The sequence below is a fragment of the Bombina bombina genome, chromosome 10 (genome assembly GCF_027579735.1).
Source record: "Bombina bombina isolate aBomBom1 chromosome 10, aBomBom1.pri, whole genome shotgun sequence".
Taxonomy (NCBI): domain Eukaryota; kingdom Metazoa; phylum Chordata; class Amphibia; order Anura; family Bombinatoridae; genus Bombina; species Bombina bombina.
Window position 1 is genome coordinate 65,273,829 of NC_069508.1, and position 27,216 is coordinate 65,301,044.

Sequence of the window (27,216 nt, forward strand, 5' to 3'; positions counted from 1 at the left end):
ATCAGAAAGCTCTACCCAGGTGCTGAACCAAAAATAGGCCGGCTCCTATGCTTACATTCCTGATTTTACAAATAAAGATACCTAGAGAACGAAGAAAAATTGATAAGAGTAAATTAGAAAGTTGCTTAAAACTGCCTGTTCTACCTGAATCATGAAAGTTTAATTTTGACTAGACTATTACTTAAATTGATACATGTATTGGGGCCTATCAAGCAGTCAACTTTGTTGCATTCGATGGCACCAATACGCTCGCCTAACATCACGGCTGCAGACCTGAATACGCTCTCCATATTTATAAAAAAACCTGGCAAAAAGCCGCGCACCAAGTACGGGGCGATGAGCAGCGGACTGTTGTTAACTAACAGTCATCGATCTCGCTGCTATTCGGCTTTTTACCAACTTTATTTATACCCTGTCACTAAACGCCACCACTATACTAAAATGTTTAACCCCTAACCTGCCGCTCCCGGACCCCGCCGCAACTTTAATAAAGTTATTAACCCCTATCCCACCACTCCTGGACCCCACCGCAACTTAATAAATGTATTAACCCCTATCCCGCCGCTTCCGGACCCCGCCGCCTCTAAATAAATGTATTAACCCCTATCCCGCCGCTCCCAGACCCCACCGCAACTAAACTTAAAGTATTAACCCCTAAACCCCTGGCCGTCCACATCACTACCACTAACTAAACCTATTAACCTCTAAACCGCCAGCCCCCCACATCGCCATAAACTAAATTAAGCTATTAACCCCTAAACCTAACAACCCGCTAACTTTACATTAAAATTACAACATCCCTATCTTATAATAAATTAAAACTTACCTGTAGAATTAAATTAAACTATATTAAACTATTAATTAACCTACCCTGACTATTATACTACAATTACAATAAACTACCAATTAAATTAACTATATTACATATTAAAAAAAAACCTAACCCTACTCAAATTATTTAAATCTACAATAAAAAATTACTGTGACAAAAAAAAAACTAAGTTACAAAAACAAACAAACACTAAGTTACAAAAAACAACAACAACACAGTATCAAAAATAAAAACGAATTACACCTAATCTAATAGCCCTATCAAAATAAAAAAGCCCCCCCCAAAATAAAAAAAACCCTAACCTACAATAAACTACCAATGGCCCTTAAAAGGGCCTTTTTGCAGGGCATTGCCCCAAAGAAATCAGCTCTTTTACCTGTAAAGAAAAACACAAACACCCCCCAACAGTAAAACCCACCAAACACACAACCAACCCCCCCAAATAAAACCCCTATCTAAAAAACCTAAGCTCCCCATTGCCCTGAAAAGGGCATTTGTATGGGCATTGCCCTTAAAAGGGCATTTAGCTCTTTTACTGCCCAGATCCTACTCTAAAAATAAAACCCACCCAAAAAAACCCTTAAATAAACCTAACACTAACCCCCGACGATCCACTTACAGTTCTTGAATTCCGCTTAAAGGATCCATCCAGCCGGCAAGAAGTCTTCATCTAGACGGCCTCTTCCATCTTCATCCAGCCAGCGGAATCTTCATCCATGCGGCCTCTTCTATCTTCATCCATCCGGCGAGGGTCCATCCTGAAGACATCCGGCGCGGAGCAGGTCCATCCTGAAGACATCCGATGAGGAGCTCTTCAATACGGTCTCCGCCGTAAATTGGATCTTGAATGCAAGTGACGTCATCCAAGATGGCGTCCCTTGCATTCCTAGTGGCTGAAAGGTTCCAATCAGTCAATAGAATTAGAGCCGCTAAAATCCTATTGGCTGTTCCAATCAGCCAAAAGGATTTGATCAGCTCTCATCCTATTGGCTGATTGGAACAGCCAATAGGATTTTAGCGGCTCTAATCCTATTGGCTGATTGGAACCTTTCAGCCAATAGGAATGCAAGGAATGTATCTTGGATGGCGTCACTTGCATTCAAGATCCAGTTTACGGCGGAGACCGCATTGAAGAGGAGCTACTCGTCGGATGTCTTCAGGATGGACCCGCTCCACGCCGGATGTCTTCAGGATGGACCCGCTCCACGCCGTATGGATGAAGATAGAAGAGGCCGCATGAATGAAGACTTCGCCGGCTGGATGAAGATGGAAGAGGCCGCCCGGATGAAGACTACTTGCTGGCTGGATGGATCCTTCAAGCGGAACTTCAAGAACTGTAAGTGGATCGTCGGGGGTTAGTGCTAGGTTTATTTAAGTTTTTCTTGGGTGGGTTTTATTTTTAGAGTAGGGTCTGGGCAGTAAAAGAGCTAAATGCCCTTTTAAGGGCAATTCCCATACAAATGCTCTTTTCAGGACAATGTCGAGCTTAAGTTTTTTAGATAGGGTTTTTATTTGGGGGGGTTGGTTGTGTGGTGGTGGGTTTTACTGTTGGGGGTGTTTGTATTTTTCTTTACAGGTAAAAGAGCTGATTTCTTTGGGGCAATGCCCTGCAAAAGGCCCTTTTAAGGGCCATTGGTAGTTTATTGTAGGCTAGGGGTTTTTATATTTTTGGGGGGCTTTTTTATTTTGATAGGGCTATTAGATTAGGTGTTATTAATTTTTATTTTTGATACTGTGGTTTGTTTGTTTTTGTAACTTAGTGTTTGTTTTTTGTAACTTTATTTTTGTAACAGTAATATTTTATTGTAGATTTTATTTATTGTAGAGTACGGTTAGTTTTTTTTTAATATGTAATATAGTTAATTTAATTGGTAGTTTAATGTAATTGTAGTATAATAGTTAGGGTAGGTTAATTAATAGTTTAATATAGTTTAATTTAATTCTAAGGTAAGTTTTATTTTATTATAAGATAGGGATGTTGTAATTTTAGCGGGTAGTTAGGTTTAGGGGTTAATAGCTTAATTTAGTTTATGGCGATGTGGGGGGCTGGCAGTTTAGGGGTTAATAGGCTTAGTTTGTGGTAGTGATGTGGGAGGCTAGGGGTTTAGGGGTTAATACTTTTATTTAGTTGCGGTGGGGTCCTGGAACAGCGGGGTAGGGGTTAATAACATTATTTAGGTTGGGGCGGGGTCCGGGAGCGGCGGGATAGGGGTTAATAACATTATGTAGGTGGCGGCGGGGTCTGGGAGCAGCGGAATAGGGGTTAATACATTTATTTAGTTGTGGCTGGGTTGGGGCGGCAGATTAGGGTTTTTTACACTCGGGTTTATGTTAGGGTGTTAGGTGTAAACTTTACTGGTTTTCTACCTTAGAAATCAATGAGCTATCTGGCAGCATCGAACATAAACTTTCGCTGCTTTCAGACTCCCATTGATTCCTATGGCATCCGTGGCCTCCAGCGTGGCATATTGAAAACCAGGTACGCTGGACCAGAATAGCCACGAGCGTTCCTGTTAATTATTTGATAACTTTGAAAAAGTGTCAAATAGAGCCGAATGTGTATTCGGAACATCTGTAATTACGTAAGCATCGATCTGTGTCGGATTGAGACCGGCGGATTGTATAACTTTAGGCTTTGATAACTAGGTCAAATCAAGCTCGCCACAATTACGCTGTGGAATTCCAGTGTATTTGCGGTTGACGGCTTGATAAATAGGGGCCATAGGGGCCATTGAATGGGTCTTCAGCATTTGCAGTCCAAGCTCACCAAGTATGCTGGTTAAGAATTGTGCCATCATATTATGTTTAAAAACTCCACTCCTAATGGGTATACGTTTTGATGGCAAATGCTATTTTGATTCCAATTCACAACTTCAACATACATCAATCTATAGAGTAACATAGCTTCTTTTATCTCTTGGATGTTTGAAAACTACATAGCCAAGCACCATTATTTCATCTTCCTTCCTAGTGTTCTTCCCATCCTCCCCTCTCCTTACTGTCTTCCACAAATCTAGGCCTAGACCCTGTAGGGCTAAACTTAAGATTTATTAACACTGCTTTGGGCCTTCTAGTAGGGGCTTGTTTTTCCATGTTCAAATAGCATTGTTACCTTCTATTCCAGGTAGTGTTTTCAGTTTTATTTCTTCAAGGTACAAAATACATTTCATCCCGTCCTCTTCTGGGGTTCTTTTCTGTACAGATTCCTCAGACCCCATGCTTTATCACATCCTTGTAACCATGTGGAAGATCATCTACTTGTGGGATCTATTCAATATACCCCCGGTGCAGGAACAGGGCCATATTATCTGCTAAACTATCTTAGTGATCCCTAATAGTCAGGGCCTCTTTTGCCTAATGCTAAGTTTGAAGACCTCAATATATTTCTCAAATCTTAAAAATTTAGTATGGAGCCCATTAATTCTATGCTGTGGGATGTAGATCCAGTTCAATATATGTCTTAACATTGATGTTGCAAATGCCCACTTAATTTTTTTTCATTTTACCCCTTTCAAATTTCCCCATTTAGTGGCTGCCCGCCATTTTTTTTGTTTAACGCTTTTTCCCTCAGTTTAATCTCCCCAGGGATTATCACCATAATTCATACCTGTCTTTTCACCACATTGTGGCTACCAGGGCTATCAGTCACCCCTATGTCAACATTCTAGTGCAGCATCGTCTTATGCGATGACCAGGGCCAATACAACAGCACTATTAAAGGGACATTATACACTAGATTTTTCTTTGCATAAATGTTTTGTAGATGATCCATTTATATAGCACACACAGGGTTTTTTTTTTTTAAAATGTATAGTTTTGCTTATTTTTAAATAACATTGTGCTGATTTTCAGACTCCTAACCAAGCCCCAAAGTTTTAGAAGTAGACTGTTGTCTACCTACTCCAGCTTGCTCCTGTTTGTGTAAAGGGTCAGAGGAAAGTGGAGTGTCTGCTCTTGTTGTTGTGCAGTCCCTTTTACTGTGTGTCCCAGCCTAACCTTTTAAACAGTGCTAAACTGGGAGCTTGAAAGTAAGTTTTTAAAAGGTTTTATATTGGAATTTTAGATCAGTATCTGCATATTATTCTAGTAGTGTCTATTACATGCAGTTATATGAAAATTGGTGTATACTGTCCCTTTAAGGTGTCTTCAATGACATGGGTGGATAATCACCCTCCTGAACAAGTCTTTTTCAGAGTACTTCACAATTATTCTCTAAGTGCAGTAAACTTTAATTATGCTCTCCATCAAGTCCTTCTGACTTTCATATGCTACCTTTGTAGTCAACAAGTGGCCCAAGCTCAGTTACATGAAAGACGTAAAGCTCAAAACCATTTCCTGCACAACTTTTACCTTCAGGAATTGGATCTCTTACAGATTCTACAACAAGTAATGCCCACTGTACACTGTAGTAGACTCCCTTGATTGGTAGTGTCTTGCAGCAGTCCTCCAACTGCAACACCACAACTGGGCTGTTCTCATCACAGTTACCAGGCTTCAAGTTTAGACTAAGGGGCATATTTATCAAGCCGAGTATGGAGCTTGAGGCCCCTTGTTTCCGGTGAACCTTCAGGCTCGCCGGAAACAGAAGTTATTCAAGAAGTTATGAAGCAGCGGCCTTAATATCGCTGCTCCATAACTTGTCCGCCTGCTCTGAGGCGGCAGACAGAAATCAACCTGATCGAATTCGATCTGGTTGATTGACACCCCTGCTAGCGGCCGATTGGCCGCGAATCTGCAGGGGGCGGCATTGCACTAGCAGTTTACAAGAACTGCTGGTGAAGTGATAAATGCCGACAGCGTATGCTGTCCGCATTTATCGATGGGCAGCGATGTGCAGCGGACATGATACGCTACTTCGTATCATGTCCGCTAGCACATTGTTAAATATGCCCCTAAGCGCATGTAAATATTTGTCCCTCCATTATTTATGGTTTTCTCTTTGGTCTTCCTGGCTCATTTCCTAGGAAGGATCTCTGGGTTCAGTGTGTTTAAACTTTCTGACTTAACTCAAGTGGTGGCTTGATATTAACCCAATGGTCACGAATTATCTCCTGCTTCAGTTGCTATCGCTCAGAACACGGAAAAAGGATTGAACTAAAAGTTTAAAAATCCTGTGTTTTCCCCAGATTTGATGCTTGTTTTAAGAACTGTTTTGTTTTCCTAACTGATTTCATGTTTCCGGAGTGCATTCTGTTTCCAAAGTGTGTTCATGATGTTTTCATGTCTTATCATAAGCTGACAAGATTTTTAAATATTTTGTGACACTTCATAAGAGTGCAGATCAAAACATATTAGTGAATATAATATCTTCAATGGCATAACACGTAGTGCCTAGTAGCTAATGCTTCTTTATTGCCAGCCCTTGTCATGTGCTTGTCACCTGCTAGCAAAATATATCATGAGATTCCTGGGAAAGATAGTGCTGCCTGTACTAGCCTCATATTACACAGTATATATTATTTGTTGTTCCTGTATGAGTTTTCATTTTGAGTGGAATCTACACTGCTATATGTTTTTCAGTTTGTTTTATTGTCATACAGCTAATGATTTTCTGGTTACATTCATTTGATGATTTTAAGTGTGGTACTCCTGTTCTACTGTCTGTGTTTTACTAACAAAAAGTTCAATCATAACTCTATTGTATATTAATCCCATTACTGCCAAAGTCACTAATTAATACGAAAACTTTCACCTAGTACACACACATCAGTTCATATGAGAACCAAATACCTGTGCATATTATTCATATAAAAAAGGTGCCAAAGCAGCGGAACACACACACACACACACATATATATATATATATCATTATACAACTCTGGTCGCATTTCAGAGTATACGTTGTTGTTTTTCCGTCCAGATTGAAATGCAACCTGGCAGTTGTCTTATGTTGAAGTGAGATAATAGAATTAGATATATGTACACACACACACACATATATATATTTATATTAACAAATGTTTGATCTTAATGACTAACCAGTCATTTAAAGGGACAGTAAACCTTAAAAATAATGTTATATAATTCTGCACATAGTGCAGAATTATATAACATTATTTAGGTGCTATAGCCATAAAAGCATTTTTTCCTTTTATATTTTGCTAAAATACGGCGCTTTTACAGACCCGCTCTCTGCTGAGCGGGTCTGTAATATTCAGTCAGCGCATCGGGCCAGCTGTATAGTCACAGCCTGGCCCGACCGCGCCATAAGACTAAGTGCAGCTTGCTCCTGTGACAGGAGCGAGCTGCACTTAGTCTTATGGCGCGGTCGGGCCAGGCTGTGACTATACAGCTGGCCCGATGCGCTGACTGAATATTACAGACCCGCTCAGCAGAGAGCAGAGAGCGGGTCTGTAAAAGCGCCGTATTTTAGCAAAATATAAAAGGAAAAAATGCTTTTATGGCTATAGCACCTAAATAATGTTATATAATTCTGCACTATGTGCAGAATTATATAACATTATTTTTAAGGTTTACTGTCCCTTTAATGCGATATATAGAATTCTTCACAGTCAGCATTGGTAGTTTTTCTACAAAATGGAAAATACATAAACAGTATTATAAAACAGATTAAAAATGTAAAATGTCACTGACATCAATATGTTGAGAGGCTAAACAAACACACAACACCAATTTACAGATTAACTTGTACACTGAAGACAAAACAACCATGAGACTACATCTAGAAATGTGCGATTCATTTCGGATCGATTCGGAAATTCGGCAGAATTCGTAAAATTCGGGATTCGGATGGATTGGAATTTCCGAATTAAAATAGTGCAGAATCTACCGAATAAATCCGAATTAGTTCAGATTTATTCGGTAGATTCGGATGGCCATGGATTACACTAGTATTGTACAGTATATTAGGTTATATCACTCTGCTATGGGTTACACCTAATATACAGTACATAATACTAGTCTAATACACAGCACATCCCACCTAACACTTACCGAAATTCCGAATTTCCGAAACCGAATCCAGCCGAATTTATTCTAATCAGAATGAATCCGAAACGAATCTGAACCGAATTGATTCAAATTTTTCCGAATTCAAATCGATCCGAACCGAAATTCGAAAAAATCTGAATCAATCTGAACCAAACCAAACCCTTCACCATGCACATGTCTAACTACATCTCTCTTACACAATCAAGTGAGGTTTAGTTAGATTAAAGAGCGTGAGCGTGCTGACTGTCTGATGCCCCTGTTCTTCAGTAGCTCTATTCCAGACTAATGATATCATTCTGCTATCAGGTATGCCTCTGACTACTCCTGCAGTAAAACCAGCACAAGCCTCCAGCACTTTCTTTGATACAACCAGCTCTTCTGTCTTCCCACCTTATTTTCCACACAACTTGCACAACTCTTCCAAGACGTCGGCTCAACAGAGCTGCGCCAACTTCAGGACAGCAGAGCCAGGCTTCTCTAGCAACAGTGCAACCTGGGATATGTCACATCTAGCGAGACCATCTAATGTCAATATTTACGGTGACACATCTTCGGGATCTTCAGGATATCAGTCTGGTAGTAAGCTCACAGGTATCTATATGTAGTATTGAAAGACAAGTGCAAAGCTTTTTTATCCTGCCAAACAGAACAACAACAATTATTGTATAAAGGTTCAAAACATAAGCTTTGCAATGTTTCAGGTAGGGATGGGCGAATGTGTTTATATCCGAATTTGAATGTTAGAACGAATGTTATTGTAGAAATTCGATTTACATAATAGAATGTTGATAAGAACGAATATTCTTAAAAATTTGATTTTCGAATGTTATTTACAGTTTTTGAATGTTACATTCGAATTCGAATGTTACATTCGAATATCACATTCAAATTCGAATATTACATTTATAAAACACAATTGTAGACTAGAAACACTATTTCGAATGTCACATTCGAATCGAATATCACATTCAAATCGAATAATCGAATGTCACATTTGAATTCGAATATTACATTTATAAAACACAGTATTAGACTAAAAATACTATTTCGAATTCGAATGTCACATTTAAAACACAGTATTAGACTAGAAATACTATTTAAAATTTGAATGTCACATTCGAATTCGAATGTCACATCGAATTTGAATATTACATTTCAAAATTGAATGAATACATAGCTAAACATTCTATTATTGGAACGAATATTTTCAAATTTTATTGAAAAATTCGAAAACGAAAATTCGAAAATAGAATGTTAGAATGTTATATAAAAATTCGTTTTAAATTTCGAATTTTTAGAAACATTTGTCCATCCCTAGTTTCAGGTCTGATGAAAGTTCTAGTTCAGACCTGTGATGTCACACAAATTCATATCAGTTTAAAGGGACAAGAAAACCACGTTTTTTCTTTCATGATTTCGTAAGAGCATGCAATTATAAACAACTTTCCAATGTACTTCTATTATCTCATTTGCGTCATTCTCTTTGTTGAAAATTATATCTAAATAGGCTAATTAGCTGCTGATTGGTGGTTGCATATCGGTGCCTTGTGTGATTGGCTCACTCATGTGCATTGATTTTCTTCAACAAAAGGATACCTAAAGAATGAAGCAAATGAGATAATAGAAGTAAATTGGAATGATGTTTAAAATGTATTCTCTATCTGAATCATGAAAGAAACATTTTGGGTTTCATGTCCCTTTAAAGGGAAAGTAAACTTTTTTAAATTTGTTACAAAAATAAATAAAAATATGTGCAGTAATAACAACAGTAGTGTACAAATTACTGCTGTGACTGCAATACACCCCCCTCCAAATATATCTTTTAAATTCCCACCTGTTTGCTCCATACTGCTGCCCCCCCCCCACATCATGATCAAAATTGCAGGTGATATGATCTGAAGGGATGAAATCACTGCTAGTGGGCAGTCTCGTAAAGAGGCTTTTAACATAAATCGCTGTGGTAGGCGACGGTTCGCTTACACCGGTGATATGTTAAAATCAGTACCGTCATCTGCAGCAAAGATGTAATATGAATGATCCCGTTAGACAGTATTGAATGGCAATACAATGTATATATGTCAACAGAAACCCAACTATTATACAGTAAAATGCTATATTATGGGCCACATTACAAGTGGTGTGCCATTGTTAGTGTGAGTCGTGATAAGCAATAGTGCAACCACTCTGACTTGTGCCCGTATTACAAGTTAAAAATAAATGCGTTCGTTCAAACTAAAACTAAATTTACATTTGTCAGGTTAGCGCAATTGAAGACCTTGCGTAAAGGCTTAGGGGCCTATCTATTAAGCTCCGAATATGAAGCAGCGGTCTAAAGAGCAGGCGGACAGGAATCGCCGGAATTCAACCCGATCGAGTACGATCGGGTTGATTGACACCCCCTGCTGGCGGCTGATTGATCGTGAGTCTGCAGGGGGCGGCATTGCACCAGCAGCTCACAAGCGCTGCTGGTTCAATGCTGAATAGGGAGAGCGTATTGCTCTCCGCATTCAGCGATGTCTGTCGGACCTGATCTGCACTGTCGGATCAGGTACGACAGACATTTCATAAATAGACCTCTTAGACTTAAAAAAAAATGTGCACCAAACATAACAAAAATATATTAAAATACAGTGTTACACTGATATATAGACTTTCTGATAATAATTTTACTTTGACAAAAGTAGATAGCAACATAAAGGTGGTTTTAAAATTGTATAGTAGTAATTACATTTACAGATGTGATCTCCAAAAATTGTCATTCTGTGTATAACAAAAGTGGTGTCTACACACATTTATTGATGTTATGAAAATAACAAGTCACAAATTGCATTGCATATATGGCTATGTCTTTTTGGGTAACACAATGTATGTATATTCATTTTATAGATATTAATGTCTTGAAAAAGGTTTATAGACACTGAATTTCAATTAGATGTGGTGTTGAGTTAGCGCTTGAGCGATATAATTTATAGGGTGTTTGGTTTTTTAAAGCATGCTCCATTGAAGTTAGTGCGCATCAGGTTTCGCTTGCGCGTAGTTTACTTTCAACTTGTATTATGAGCACTAACCCGTCTGAGTTAAAAACTTTTTTTAGGTGTGTTTGCTCGCAAGCAAAAAACAAAATTAGAGCACTTGTAATCTGACCCTATGTAAAGTAAATTTAGGCACTACAAATACCTGAAGTGCTTATAAATTTAAAAAATGTGATCCCATATACAACCTTATAAAGGAACAAGTAATAAAATAATAACAAAAAGTGTAAATGAACAATAAAAAAATCACTCCTTTTGTGGACAAAAAGGAATATATAAAAAGTCAATCGAACAAATTAAATAAATTTGTTATAAGCTTTTGGTATGTTCTTTTCTTTTTATGGAAGAAGATTTTTTTGTATTGGATATTAATATATACAGTAGCAATGGCTAGTTCTAATATCGTGACTGCACTGTACCAAAGTGTTATATATTAACGCGTTTATTACAGTATTAGAAAAAAAACGTTCAGTACTGTGCAAATTTACTTTGATATATTTACACAGAACCGAATAGATTTTCTGCAGCCGCACTGTAATAAACACATTAAAGTGAATGTAAACTCACGGTTACCACTCATCCTCATGTTGTTTATCTCCCAAAATAAAGGCTAGTTTAAGTCATCGTTTTTTTTATAATTGCAGCACAAATCCGAATACAAAGGTATTTAACGATATTTTTCTTACTTACTTCCTCCGCCCACCATCTTGTCCAGCATTTCTAAGGTGATTGACAGTTCCGTAAACGAATAATCTATTCCCCTGCGCATGTGTTTCCATTCTGAATCCGGATTGACAAGCAATGCACGTCCACGACTAGCGCATGCGCTAAGCATTTACTCATTAATTTGCATCAGCAAACAGATACACCGAAAACACGCAGGCGCAATGAAATTTTCTTTGCCGATAATAATTCCCAATGGATAAAGGAACGCATGCACATATTATCCATCGTTTTAAAGCGCATGCGCAAATAGAGTTCCAGTCGTGAACGCACTTCAGAAGTACGTAATAGAGCGGGCGGGACCGCTCTATATGCAATGCAGTCTGAATACAAGAAGTCCAGGATGGGAGGAGTTAAAGAGCAAAACAGAGCTAAGTTAGAATATAAATTAAAATATGAGACAAATAATTTATATTAAAAATCACATTGCGGTTTCAATGAATAGTTGATTGTGAATTGGTAGTGATGATTAAATAGCTTAAAATTTACATTCACTTTAATAATATATAACACATTTGGTACAGTGCAGTCACAATTTTAGAATTACACATGTAAAGTACTTGTAAACTTGTAGCGACTAAAAAAAATACAATATTGAAAAAGCAGTCTTATTTCTCTTGTAAGGTGTATCCAGTCCACGGATTCATCCATTACTTGTGGGATATTCTCCTTCCCAACAGGAAGCTGCAAGAGGATCACCCACAGCAGAGCTGTCTATATAGCTCCTCCCCTAACTGCCACCTCCCAGTCATTCTCTTGCAGCTCTCAAGGGAAGCAGCTAGAGAGATGTGATGCATTAATGTAGTTTATCTTCAATCAAAAGTTTGTTATTTTCAAATGGTACCGGAGTTGTACTATTTTAGCCTCAGGCAGAAAGTTGAAGAAGAGTCTGCCTGTGGTCTTTGATGATCTTAGCAGGTTGTAACTAAGATCCATTGCTGTTCTCACACATAACTGAAGAGATGGGTAACTTCAGCTGGGGGAATAGCGTGCAGGGTCTCCTGCTCTGAGGTATGTGCAGTTTTAAATTTTTCTAGAGAAATGATAAGCTAGAAAATGCTGACAATACCGGATTTATTTAAGGTAAGCCTGATTACAGTGATTTAATAACAACTGGTATCATGCTTGCTGTAAAGGGTAATATTTTTATTATTTACTCGCATTACTGAATAGATATAACGTTTGCTTGAGGTGTATAAACGTTTATTTCATATTGGTGATAAAACTTTATTCTGGGGCCCAGTTTTTCCACATGGCTGACTAGATTTTGCCTAGGGATAGTTTTTTAAGGCCCTCTCACTGTGAGTACAGGTTGGGAGGGGCCTATTTTCCATTAGTTTTTGCAGCTTGAGACATCCAGCTTCCCTGAAGGAGTCCCCTGAACATTTAGGACCTCTCTAAAGAGTTTTTGTGCCTTCCAAAGTCGTTGTATGGGCAGGTAGGGCCACAGTAGAGCTGTGGCAGTTTGTTGTGACTGTTTAAAAACGTTTATATCGTTTTTTTGATCCGGTTTTGAAACTAAGGGGTTAATCATCCATTTGCAAGTGGGTGCAATGCTCTTTCAGCCTATTATACACACTGTAAAAATTTCGTAAGATTTACTGCTTTTTTCACTGTTTTAGCAGTTTCTGTGATTGTTTTTTTCTCTTAAAGGCACAGTACCGTTTTTATTTTTTGCTTGTTCACAGTTATTAAAGTGTTTTCCAAGCTTGCTGGTCTCATTACTAGTCTGTTTAAACATGTCTGACATAGAGGAAACTCATTGTTCATTATGTTTAGAAGCCATTGTGGAACCCCCTCTTAGAATGTTTACCAAATGCACTGATTTTACTATAGATTACAAAGACCATATTCTGGCTTTAAAAAATGTATCACCAGAAGAAATTGACAAGGAGGAAGTTATGCCGTCTAACTCTCCCCACGTGTCAGATCCTATAAATCCCGCTCAGGGGACGCCAAGTACATCTAGCGCGCCCATTGCGTATACCTTGCAAGACATGGCGGCAGTTATGAATCATACCCTTACAGAGGTATTATCTAAACTGCCAGGATTGCAAGGAAAGCGAGACAGCTCTGGGACTAGAATAAATACAGAGCTCTCTGACGCTTTAGTAGCTATCTCTGATACACCCTCACAATATAATGAAGCTGAAGCAGGGGAGCTTCAATCTGTGGGTGATTTTTCTGATTCAGGGAAGATACTTCAATCTGATTCTGATATATCTACATTTAAATTTACGCTTGAACACCTCCGCGTATTGCTCAGGGAGGTTTTAACAACTCTGGACGACTGTGACACTATTGTAGTCCCAGAGAAATTATGTAGATTGGATAAATACTATGCAGTACCTACTTACACTGATGTTTTTCCAATCCCTAAAAGGTTTTCTGAAATTATTACTAAGGAATGGGATAGACCAGGTGTACCGTTCTCTCCCCCTCCTGTTTTTAAAAAGATGTTTGCTATAGACGCCGCTACACGGGACTTATGGCAGACGGTCCCTAAGGTGGAGGGAGCAGTTTCTACTCTAGCTAAGTGTACCACTATCCCTGTCGAGGACAGTTGTGCTTTTCTAGATCCAATGGATAAAAAATTAGAGGGTTACCTTAAGAAAATTTTTATTCAACAAGGTTTTATTCTCCAGCCTCTTGCATGCATTGCCCCAGTCACTGCTGCCGCGGCTTTCTGGTTTGAGTCCCTAGAGGAGGCTCTGCAGGTTGAAACCCCGTTGGAAGATATTATTGACAAGCTTAGGGCCCTTAAGCTAGCCAATTCATTTGTTTCTGATGCCGTTGTTCATTTAACCAAGCTAACGGCTAAAAATTCAGGTTTTGCTATTCAGGCGCGTAGGGCACTATGGCTTAAATCCTGGTCAGCTGACGTGACTTCAAAGTCTAAACTTCTCAACATTCCCTTCAAAGGACAGATCCTATTCGGGCCTGGACTGAAGGAGATCATTTCTGACATCACTGGAGGAAAAGGTCACGCCCTTCCTCAAGACAGGTCCAACAAATTAAGGACCAAACAGTCTAGTTTTCGGCCCTTTCGAAACTTCAAGAGTGGCGCAGCTTCAACTTCCTCTAACACAAAACAAGAGGGAATTTTTGCCCAGTCTAAGCCTGTCTGGAGACCTAACCAGGCTTGGAACAAGGGGAAACAGGCCAAGAAGCCTGCTGCTGCCTCTAAGACAGCATGAAGGAGCAGCCCCCGATCCGGAAACGGATCTAGTAGGGGGCAGACTCTCTCTCTTCGCCCAGGCTTGGGCAAGAGATGTCCAGGATCCCTGGGCATTGGAAATTGTGTCCAAGGGTTATCTTCTGGAATTCAAAACCTCTCCCCCAAAAGGGAGATTTCATCTCTCACTTTTATCTGCAAACCAGATAAAGAGAGAAGCATTCTTACATTGTGTTCAAGACCTCCTAGTTATGGGAGTGATCCACCCAGTTCCGCAGGAGGAACAGGGACAGGGCTTTTATTCAAATCTGTTTGTTGTTCCCAAGAAAGAGGGAACATTCAGACCAATCTTAGATCTCAAGATCTTAAACAAATTTCTCAGAGTCCCATCCTTCAAGATGGAGACTATTCGAACCATCCTTCCTAAGATCCAGGAGGGTCAATACAGGCACTACCAGTTTGTGGCTCTTCCCTTCGGGTTGGCCACGGCACCAAGAATCTTTACAAAGGTTCTAGGGTCCCTTCTAGCAGTCCTAAGGCCGCGGGCTATAGCAGTAGCCCCTTACTCAGACGACATTCTGATACAGGCGTCGACTTTTCAAGTTGCCAGGTCTCACACGGACATTGTTCTGGCATTTCTGAGGTCGCATGGGTGGAAAGTGAATGAAGAAAAAAGTTCTCTATCCCCTCTCACAAGAGTTTCCTTCCTAGGAACTCTGATAGATTCAGATTTACCTGACAGAGGCCAGGTTGTCAAAACTTCTAAATTCCTACCGTGTTCTTTATTCTACTTCTCGCCCTTCAGTGGCTCAGTGTATGGAAGTAATCGGCTTAATGGTAGCGGCAATGGACATAGTGCCGTTTGCCCGCCTACATCTCAGACCGCTGCAACTCTGCATGCTCAGTCAGTGGAATGGGGATTACACAGATTTGTCCCCTCTACTAAATCTGGATCAAGAGACCAGGGATTCTCTTCTCTGGGGGTTATCTCAGGTCCATCTGTCCAAGGGTATGACCTTCCGCAGGCCAGATTGGACAATAGTAACGACAGATGCCAGCCTTCTGGGCTGGGGTGCAGTCTGGAACTCCCTGAAGGCTCAGGGCTTGTGGACTCAGGAGGAGACACTCCTTCCGATAAACATTCTGGAACTAAGAGCGATATTCAATGCTCTTCAGGCTTGGCCTCAGCTAGCTGCGGTCAGGTTCATCAGATTTCAGTCGGACAACCTCACGACTGTAGCTTACATCAACCATCAAGGGGGAACAAGGAGTTCCCTAGCAATGTTGGAGGTTTCAAAAATAATTCTATGGGCAGAGGTTCACTCTTGCCATCTATCAGCTATCCCTATCCTAGGAGTAGAGAACTGGGAGGCGGATTTTCTAAGTCGGCAGACTTTTCATCCGGGGGAGTGGGAACTCCATCCGGAGGTGTTTGCACAGTTGATTCAACTTTGGGGCAAACCAGAACTGGATCTCATGGCGTCTCGTCAGAACGCCAAGCTTCCTTGTTACGGGTTCAGGTCCAGGGATCCCAAGGCAGCGCTGATAGATGCTCTAGCAGCGCCTTGGTCTTTCAACCTGGCTTATGTGTTTCCACCATTTACTCTGCTCCCTTGTCTGATTGCCAAGATCAAGCAGGAGAGAGCTTCAGTGATTTTGATAGCTCCTGCGTGGCCACGCAGGACTTGGTACGCAGATCTGGTGGACATGTCATCCTTTCCACCTTGGACTCTGCCGCTGAGGCAGGACCTTCTACTTCAAGGTCCCTTCAAACATCCAAATCTAATTTCTCTGCGTCTGACTGCTTGGAGATTGAACGCTTGATTTTGTCAAAACGTGGTTTTTCCGAGTCGGTCATTGATACCTTAATTCAGGCTCGAAAGCCTGTCACCAGGAAAATCTATCATAAGATATGGTGTAAATATCTTCATTGGTGTGAATCCAAGGGTTACTCATGGAGTAAAGTCAGGATTCCCAGGATATTGTCTTTTCTCCAAGAAGGATTGGAGAAGGGATTGTCAGCTAGTTCCTTAAAGGGACAGATCTCTGCTCTGTCTATTCTTTTGCACAAGCATCTGGCGGATGTTCCAGACGTTCAGGCGTTTTGTCAGGCTTTAGTTAGAATCATGCCTGTGTTTAAACCTGTTGCTCCGCCATGGAGTTTAAATTTAGTTCTTAAAGTTCTTCAAGGGGTTCCGTTTGAACCTCTGCATTCCATAGATATCAAGCTTTTATCTTGGAAAGTTCTGTTCTTGGTAGCTATCTCTTCGGCTCGAAGAGTTTCAGAGTTATTTGCCTTGCAGTGTGATTCCCCTTATCTGATCTTCCATGCAGATAAGGTAGTTTTGCGTACCAAACTTGGGTTTCTTCCTAAGGTGGTATCCAATAAGAATATCAATCAAGAGATTGTTGTTCCGTCACTGTGTCCTAATCCTTCTTCAAAGAAGGAACGTCTATTACACAATCTTGACGTGGTTCGTGCTTTAAAGTTTTATTTACAAGCTACTAAAGATTTTCATCAAACATCTGCATTGTTTGTTGTCTACTCTGGACAGAGGAAAGGCCAAAAGGCTTCAGCAACTTCTCTTTCTTTTTGGTTAAGAAGTATAATCCGCTTAGCTTATGCTGGCCAGCAGCCTCCTGTAAGAATTACAGCTCATTCCACTAGAGCAGTGGCTTCCACATGGGCCTTTAAAAATGAGGCTTCTGTTGAACAGATTTGTAAGGCGGCGACTTGGTCTTTGCTTCATACTTTTTCTAAATTCTACAAATTTGATACTTTTGCTTCTTCGGAGGCTATTTTTGGGAAAAAGGTCTTACAGGCAGTGGTGCCTTCCGTTTAAGCGCCTGCCTTGTCCCTCCCTTCATCCGTGTCCTATAGCTTTGGTATTGGTATCCCACAAGTAATGGATGAATCCGTGGACTGGATACACCTTACAAGAGAAAACAAAATTTATGCTTACCTGATAAATTTATTTCTCTTGTGGTGTATCCAGTCCACAGCCCGCCCTGTCATTTTAAGGCAGGTGTTTTTTAATTTTTAAACTACAGTCACCACTGCACCCTATAGTTTCTCCTTTCTCTTGCTTGTCTTCGGTCGAATGACTGGGAGGTGGCAGTTAGGGGAGGAGCTATATAGACAGCTCTGCTGTGGGTGATCCTCTTGCAGCTTCCTGTTGGGAAGGAGAATATCCCACAAGTAATGGATGAATCCGTGGACTGGATACACCACAAGAGAAATAAATTTATCAGGTAAGCATAAATTTTGTTTTTTAAAAATGTGTTTTACATAGTGCATAGTAACAAACTTACACAGTACACAGTATAGTATTTTATAGTATAATATATACACTTAACACACTATACCCACATTTCTCCAGCTAATATAGGTTTAATATTAAAGGGACATGACACCCAAAATGTTTCTTTCATGATTCAGATAGCGAATACAATTTTAAAAAATTTGTTTCGTTCTCGTTATTCTTTGTTGAAAAGATATCTAGATAGATAGGGACGATTTATCAAATGTCTGGCGGACATCACTAAATACGCTGTCGGCATTTTGCATTGCACAAGCATTTCACAAGAAATGCTTGTGCAATGCCGCCCCCTGAACATTTGCAGCCAATCGGCCGCTAGCAGGGGGTGTCAATCACCCCGATCTTATCTAATCGCCGTTCACCACCTAAAAGGTGGCCGACGAGTTAAAGGGCCATAATACCCAAATGTTTAAACACTTGAAAGTGATGCAGTATAGCTGTAAAAAGCTGACTAGAAAATATCACCTGAACATCTCTATGTAAAAAAGAAAGATATCTTACCTCAAAAGTTTCTCAGTAGCCACATCCCATTGCAACAAATCTGTATGTCTGTCCCGGGACAGCGGAAGGAGCGAGCTTTTGTGCACACTCATCTTGTTTCCCTATTCAGTGTAAGGAAGTTTACAATGAAATCTCATGAGAGTTAAGTGAAATCTCATAAGATCACAGTAAAAGAGTTCATGACCTCAGCACTGCTAATGCTGATTGGCTGCTGTTCATTTCTTCATATTTTTTTTTTTTTTACCTGCAGCTGGGCAGCAGCTGAATTATAACTTTTTACACAGAACTTACTCTGCTGAGCTGAGGAGATTGTGAGGTAAAATATCTTCCTTTTTTACATAGAGATGCTCAGGTGATATTTTCCTGTTAGCTTTTTACAGTTATACTGCATCAGTTTCAAGTGATTTAGCATATGAGTATTATGTCCCTTTAAAGGAGCAGCTGTCTTGCGACCATTTTAATAAAAATTAGTACACATAAACATGATGTGCTAACAAAGTAAGATCTGCATACTTTTTTTTATTTGTCAAGTTTACTGCCACTTTAAATAATACACTTATTTATAAATCTGATAAACCCTTTATTAAATTACTTGAAAATAAATTAACTTAAGATTTATAAAATTATTCATCCAATGATCGTGTTTAAATAAAACATTTTGTGACGAAAGCAGTTTGAAAATAAACAATGCTGAGGAAAAAAATGTCAAATGAACAATCACTCACTTTTTTTTTTCAATGTCTATTTTAAACATGGACTCCATCATACCTATTTTAGGTGGCAGGGAACAGGAAATTATAGCAACAGAAATTACATGTGGACAGATGTTTGTATCTTGTTCATTGTCACATACTAGGGGCCAATTGATCAAGTTCCGTATTGAGCTTGATGCCCCTTGTTTCCGGCGCTGCTCCATAACTTGTCCGCCTGCGGACAGAAATCAACCCGATCGAATACGATCGGGTTGATTGACACCCCCTGCAAGCGGCCGATGGCCGCAAATCTGAAGGAGGCGGTATTGCAACAGCAGTTCACCAGGACTGCTGGTGCAATGATAAATACCTACAGCGTATGCAGACATAATACACTACATCATTAACTATGTTAAATATACCCCTAGTTGTCTACTTACTGCATCCTAAAACAATTATCGTAGGCAATGTTTTAAATAATAATATGTTTCGGGATCAGGTGGATAATTGACTTTTTTAAAGTAGCTACCATTGATTTTACATGTAATCCATAAACAATTGTAGGCTCTGATCTGCTTGAGGAGCATCTTGCTGAAATCCGTAACCTTCGTCAGCGCCTTGAGGAATCTATCCGCACTAATGATCGCTTGAGGGAACAGCTGGAAGAGAAACTCACATCTGCAGCAAGAGGAAATGGTAAGGAGTTTAGATGGTCATGTCTTTTGCATGTCAGAGGTACCCAAACTTTTTTTTTTTTAATGAGAGCCACAGTGTTATTGTTTTATTTGATAAGCCAGTGAACACATTTTAGAAATTATTTTAAAGGGACATTAAACACTAAATAAATGCTAGATAGAATGATGCATTAAAAGAAAATATTAGTCTGACAATAACATGTAGTTGTGTTTTTTTTAAAGTTTCATTAGCTGTTTAAATATTGACAAAATAAGTGTAAAGGTTTAGGGGCCGATTTATCATTGCCCGAATCGGCCCCAATGCAGCTGTTTCTGTGCCCCCGGAAACAGGAGTTAAGAAGCAGCGGTCTTAAGACCGCTGCCTCTTAACTCATAAGCCTCCTCTAAAGCAGCAGGCTGCAATCCGCCCGATCGTGTACAATCGGGTTGATTGACAACCCCCGGCTAGCGGCCGATTGGTACTGGAATCCAAAGGAGGATGTATAGAGAGAGAAAAGCAAGGGACCCAAGACAGAGCCTTGCAGTACTCCAATTGAGAGGCATAGGATCGCAAGATATTTTGTTAAAGGAAACTGAAAAAGAGCGGTTTGAGTGATATGAGGCAAACCAGGAGAGGGCTGTGTCTCGGATGCCAAATGAATGTAGTATTTTTAGGAGGAGAGGATGGTTGACTGTGTCAAAAGCAGCGGATAGGTCAAGAAGAATTAGTAAGGAGTAGTGGCCTTTTTCTTTAGCTGATAACAGGTAATTTGTTACTTTAGCAAGAGCAGTTTCTGTTGACTGTTTAGGGCGGAAACAAGATTGTAGTGGATCAAGCAAGGAGTTAGTTGTGAGAAATTGAGTAAGCTGATTATAGACCAGTCGTTCCAATAATTTTGAAGCAAAGGGAAGTAAGGAAACCGGTCGATAGTTAGAAGGTGTGGAGGGGTCAAGCGAGGGCTTTTTTATGATTGGTATGATTGACGCATGCTTGAATGTATCCGGAAATGTGCCAGCGGTGAGAGATTGGTTAAAGAGATGAGATAGGGTCGGGGTTAGTGAAGCAGAGAGAGAGGGAAGAAGTTGTGAAGGAATAGGGTCAAGTGGGCAGGTTGTGAGATGAGCCAAGTATAGGAGTACAGAGACTTGTTCTTCTGTTACAGGAGGGAAGTAGCATAGAGTTTTGTTAATAGAAGGAGTGGGTAGGATTGCTGGGTTTGAAGGGTGTGAGGTGCAGATATCTTTTCTAATGGTGTCAATTTTATTTTTTAAGTGATAAGCAATAATCTGAGCAGTGAGGTTGGTAGTGTGCGGGGCTGCAGGCAGACGTAGAAGGGAGTTAAATAGACTTGTTTGGCCAGGCTGAGCTGTAGGACTTAAGGATGAATTTATAATGCCGGAAATCAGCACAGGTTCATGATTTTCTCCACTGCCGTTCAGCAGCCTGTGAACATCGCTGAAGATATCTGGTCTGTTTGGTGTGCCATGGTTGCCGTCGAGTGATTGATGTACGACGAACAGTGGAGGGTGCAGCTTTGTCAAGTGTTGATTTTAGTGGCCAATTATGCTGTAAAGCAACGATTGATTTTAGTGCCGTATTGTACTGTAAAGCAACAAGGTTTGGGCAAGAGAGGGATGAAATGTCATAGAGCAGAGGATTCAGTTGAGTGGAAAAGTCTGTGAGATCCAAGTCACGGCACAGAGATTAGTGAAGACCAGGTCTATAGAGTTGCCTTCACAGTGGGTTGGAGATGTTGTCTACTGGGACAGGCCAAAAGAGGTGGTAAGGGATAGAAGTTTAGAGGCAGCAGGCATGTTAGGTTTATCAATGGGTATGTTGAAGTCCCCTAAGTTGAGAGAAGGGACATTACAAGAGAGAAAATGTGGAAGCCAGGCTTTAAAGTGGTCCAGAAATTGTGATGCTGGGCCAGGGGGCCGATAAATAGCTGCAACATGAAGAGCCAGAGGGGAGAAGAGGCAGATAGCATGAACTTCAAAAGATGAAAAGGAAAGAGCGGGGGGGGGGGGGTGTAGGAATGCAGTGAAAGGTACTGTGTGGAGACAGGAGAATTCCTACCCCCCTCCTTGTTTGTCTCCTGGCCTAGGAGTGTGACTGAAGTGCAGGCCGCCATAGGACAGAGAGGCTACAGCAGTTGTGTTAGAGGAGGAAAGCCAAGTTTCAGTGAGGGCTAACAGGTTAAGTGAATGTGAAATAAATAGATTATGAACGTGAAATAAATCGATTATGAATAGATATAAGCTTATTGCATACAGAGAGTGTGCATTCCAAAGGGCACAAGAGAATTGGGGTGTACTAACAGAGGTGCAGTTATTGAGGTTTAGAGGGTTACGTGGGCAAGGTATATGAGGTGCCATTTGGAGTAGTGAGCTGAGGGAAGCAGAGGGTGTATCTGGGTTAGGCGAAACATCCCCAGCTGCAAAAAGAAGAAAGGTGGTGAGCGAAAGGAGATGAGAATGTGTCTTACGTGAGTGTTTAAGTTTAGGATCAGTGAAGCATGGCTGGCTGAGGGATGTGAGATAGGAATAGAGTTGATGTGTGCTGTAGAGGGGGGAAGATAGAAGAGAAGGAGAAATATGAATTGTCTGAGTGCTGTTTGTGAAAGGAAGAGCTGTGACTTTAAGGAGACGGGAGGAAAAGGTTAATGCAGTCATTAGAAAGTGTAGAATGTTTGCAGTTAATTTGGGAGATTTGAAAGTACTTATTTCTGTTATCCACTCCTTTGTCTAACTCCTTTGTTATAACTCTCTACACTTATGAACTAGCACACTTAGAGAACTACACATGTTGCACTGATCTAACAAGCTAGCTTGATGTAACAAGCTTGAGGTATTCAATTTAAAGGTAATAACAGTCACATGATCCTAATTAGCAAAGGTCATAAATTAATGCAGGATCAAACAAGGCCTGAACAAACAATGCATATGATACGTATCTTATCAAAGTGGAAGACAGAGAAAGCAATAGTTTTAAGGTAATAAAGACATACCAAAGATAAAGGTTTGTAGGGGGAAAGGCGGTTATAGTGTGTGATGCAGGGTTAAAATGGATTCTGTCCTATACACATACCAAAGATAAAGGAATATAACAGTGTTCTGCACTTCCATTTCTAATATGAACTGGAAAGCTCAGAATTACAGGAAAAGGGTACAAAATAAATAATGAAATTATATTGCAGAGTTTTATATATATATATATATATATATATATATATATATATATATATATATAACTATATACAATGCCTTGCAAAAGTATTCACCCCCTTGACTTTTTACCTATTGTGTTACATTACAGCCTTAAGTTCAATGTTTTATTAATCTGAATTTTATGTGATGGATCAGAACACAATAGTCTAAGTTGGTGAAGTGAAATGAGAAAAATGAAAAATATATACATAAAACTATTTTTTAGAAATAGAAAACAGAAAATTGGCATGTGCGTATGTATTCACCCCCTTCGTTATGAAGCCCATAAAAAGCTCTGGTTCAACCAATTACCTTCAGAAGTCACATAATTAGTGAAATGATGTCCACCTGTGTCACATGATCTGTCATTACATATACACACCTTTTTTGAAAGGCCCCAGAGGCTGCATCACCTAAGCAAGAGGCACCACTAACCAAACACTGCCATGAAGACCAAGGAACTCTCCAAACAAGTAAGGGACAATGTTGTTGAGAAGTACAAGTCAGAGTTAGGTTATAAAAAAATATCCAAATCTTTGATGATCCCCAGGAGCACCATCAAATCTCTCATAACCAAATGGAAAGAACATGGCACAACAGCAAACCTGCCAAGAGACGGCCAAAACTCGCGGACCGGGCAAGGAGAGCATTAATCAGAGAGGCAGCACAGAGACCTAGGGTAACCCTGGAGGAGCTGCAGAGTTCCACAGCAGAGACTGGAGTATCTGTACATAGGACGACAATAAGCCGTACGCTCCATAGAGTTGGGCTTTATGGAAGAGTGGCCAGAAGAAAGCCATTACTTTCAGCAAAAAACAAAATGGCACGTTTTGAGTATGCGAAAAGGCATGTGGGAGACTCCCAAAATGTATGGAGGAAGGTGCTCTGGTCTGATGAGACTAAAATTGAACTTTTCGGCCATCAAAGAAAACGCTATGTCTGGCGCAAACCCAACACATCAAATCACCCAAAGAACACCATCCCCACAGTAAAACATGGTGGTGGCAGCATCATGCTGTGGGGATGTTTTTCAGCAGCCGGGACTGGGAAACTGGTCAGAGTTGAGGGAAAGATGGATGGTGCTAAATACAGGGATATTCTTGAGCAAAACCTGTACCACTCTGTGCGTGATTTGAGGCTAGGATGGAGGTTCACCTTCCAGCAGGACAATGACCCCAAACACACTGCTAAAGCAACACTTGAGTGGTTTAAGGGGAAACATGTAAATGTGTTGGAATGGCCTAGTCAAAGCCCAGACCGCAATCCAATAAAAAATCTGTGGTCAGACTTAAAGATTGCTGTTCACAAGCGCAAACCATCCAACTTGCAATGGGCAAAAATCCCAGTGGTAAGATGTGGCAAGCTCATAGAGACTTATCCAAAGCGACTTGGAGGTGTGATTGCCGCAAAAGGTGGCTCTACAAAGTATTGACTTTAGGGGGGTGAATAGTTATGTTATGCACATTGACTTTTTCTGTTATTTTGTCCTATTTGTTGTTTGCTTCACAATAATAATAAAAAAAAACATCTTCAAAGTTGTGGGCATGTTCTGTAAATTAAATGATGCAAATCCTCAAACAATCCATGTTAATCTCAGGTTGTGAGGCAACAAAACACAGGGGGTGAATACTTTTGCAAGGCATTGTATATATATATATATATATATATATATATATATATATATATACACGAGTTATCAGTTTATATTACCTTTAATGTCCCTTTAAAAAAAAAATTCCATTTAAGCAAACATCTAATGGCCAATTTAAGTTCCACATCCTATAGATAAACACAAATCCAATTTGCCTGCATAAAGATAGAGGGCAGGAATAAACCAGTTGCAGAGAAAAGAACCACTCTTTGTGTTGTAATAGGGAAATGTATAAAACTACCAACCATATTATATAACCTCCTACTGGCTAAGGGGGGTAATACCCTTCCTACATACAGTATGCACAAGCTTGGCAGATTGACTTAGGACAGGAAATAGGCTTTAAAGACTGGCTTAAGATTTATGAAAGAGCGAAAAAGGCGTTGGTATCAGTACGTATCCAAGAGACGCACTATAAACTTTTGAGTGGGTGGTATCTAACCCCTCATAGACTTCACAAAATATATCCGCACACAAGTGGGGGTGCTGGAGAGGCTGTGGCAAGGAAGGCACCCTTCTTCATATTTGGTGGACTTGTCCATGTATCCGTCCATATTGGGACCCCAAGCCAACTTACTTGATATACCACGAATTGCCTAAGATAATTGGGGAGGATAAGTATCTGCTTTTCCTGTTGATGTTAAATGGGGCGAAAGGCTTAACTCCGGTGCACTGGAAAAAGCAGCACACCCCTACCCTACAAGAGTGGGAAAAGCAGAGTGGGAGAGCTCCTGAGGCTTGAAAGATACCACTACCTTAAAAATGGCAAAATAGGCACACATGAAATGATGACATTAACCTGGGAGGGAAAGGGTCTTTGAAATACTTGTTGATACCCGACCTATATGAGAACATTAAGAAGCCATCTGCCAGATATTCCGGGCTACCCATAACCCTTAGACCCTCCCCTATCCCCTCCCCCATTTTTTTTCCTCTTCTCTCCACATCCCCCCTTTCTTGCTCCCCTTATTCTCTTTTATATCTTTACGCCTGTATAGGTGACCACCTCAGGTATTTGACCTCAGCTGTATGTATAATGTAAGCTGTGGATCTAAGAAGACTTGATAAACTACATGCCTGATGTAAACTAAATATGCCTTCATTTATATAACGATTTAGTTCTAGTATAACAAACATGCAAGCTCGACTGAAGTCGCTAGCTCAGAGATTATAAAGAGCGATCAATCGCTTGGGTTTAAAAGACATTTGAACTCTACATCTGATTTCTACCGCCCACAGAGACTCTTACTAAATTGTGATCATATTAACATTCTGAATCTTATGACCGTGATTTATGATGTAATATTGATATCTATCTAATGTAGTCGCTCTTTACAAAAATAAAGCTTGTTTGAAATAAAATAAAAAAACAAGAAAAAAAAACTACCAACCATAGAATACCTGGGACACTTTGCAACAAAGCAATCAAGTAAACAGGATGCAAGAGTATTAACCATGACCAGCAAAAATATGCAAAATATTGTATTATTCATCTAATCTGTAAACTGCCAGAAAACCACAGCTACTAGTTCTAGTTCACCAAATGGTAGATATTTTAATATTCTGCTATTCTAATAAAAGAAAACCCATGTGTCACAGTATGCCAGCATTCTATATATAAGTCCAACAAAGATCTCATATGTGATTCCCACAGTCATCCAAGTTAAGCTCCCACCTCAGGGCAGATTTGTATAATGCTGAACAGATGCCCAGGACAGTTATACCATGGGTCAGGTCAGGTGGTCAATAAACAGTATGATTAACATTATATGGATATATTACTGGGTAGAAGCAATATAAAAGACTAAAATCAGGTAGCCTTGTGATTCTGATCCTTAGATTGGACAACACTGACCATATGACTTTGGTACATTAAAGGGACAGACTACACCTTAGTCATCTTAAAGTCTTACCTTAGATTAAGCTGCAAAACCCCTCCTGCACCCCTTTTTATATCATGCAGCAGGAACGGTAAAACGTTATTTTGTATTGAATATTGTTATGAGCCACTTTGAAATGGTTGCCAAGCTCCACCCACATCACAATCTGGGCTGCATCTAGGCACTCTGCTGAATAGCAATGACAGTCTGTTGAATCCAACTAGTGAGCCTTTAGTAATTGGACACAAATGCAGACCAGGTTGTGATGTCATCAGTGGGCGAAGCTTGGCAACCATTTCAAATTGGCCAGAAACAATATTAATTTTAAAATAACTTTTTTACCATTCCTGCTCCATGATATAGAAAAGGTGCAGGAGGCTATTTGCAGCTTAATCTAAGGTAATACTTTAAGATGACCAAGGTGTAGACTGTCCCTTTAATGATGAACACTACATCCTAAATTCCTGCCCCATTTCTATCCATTGCATTGCAACCTCTCTCTTTTTAATATGTTTATCCCTATACCTTCTAGTTTACAATACCTATAATTATACCCATCCTCCCTGGCCTAGTTTATT

General features: G+C 40.0%; 1 protein-coding gene across 5 annotated transcripts in view; it reads left to right on the plus strand.

Moving 5' to 3' along the window:
* LOC128640657 (myomegalin) overlaps positions 1–27,216 on the plus strand; it is a 285,549-nt gene that overhangs the window by 221,043 nt on the left and 37,290 nt on the right. For all 5 annotated transcript variants that reach the window (XM_053693086.1, XM_053693087.1, XM_053693088.1 and 2 more), the window contains exons 34-35: positions 8,090–8,374; positions 19,791–19,922. In XM_053693086.1, coding sequence (XP_053549061.1) covers positions 8,090–8,374; positions 19,791–19,922 — 417 coding nt within the window. The remainder of the gene's footprint in view (positions 1–8,089; positions 8,375–19,790; positions 19,923–27,216) is intronic.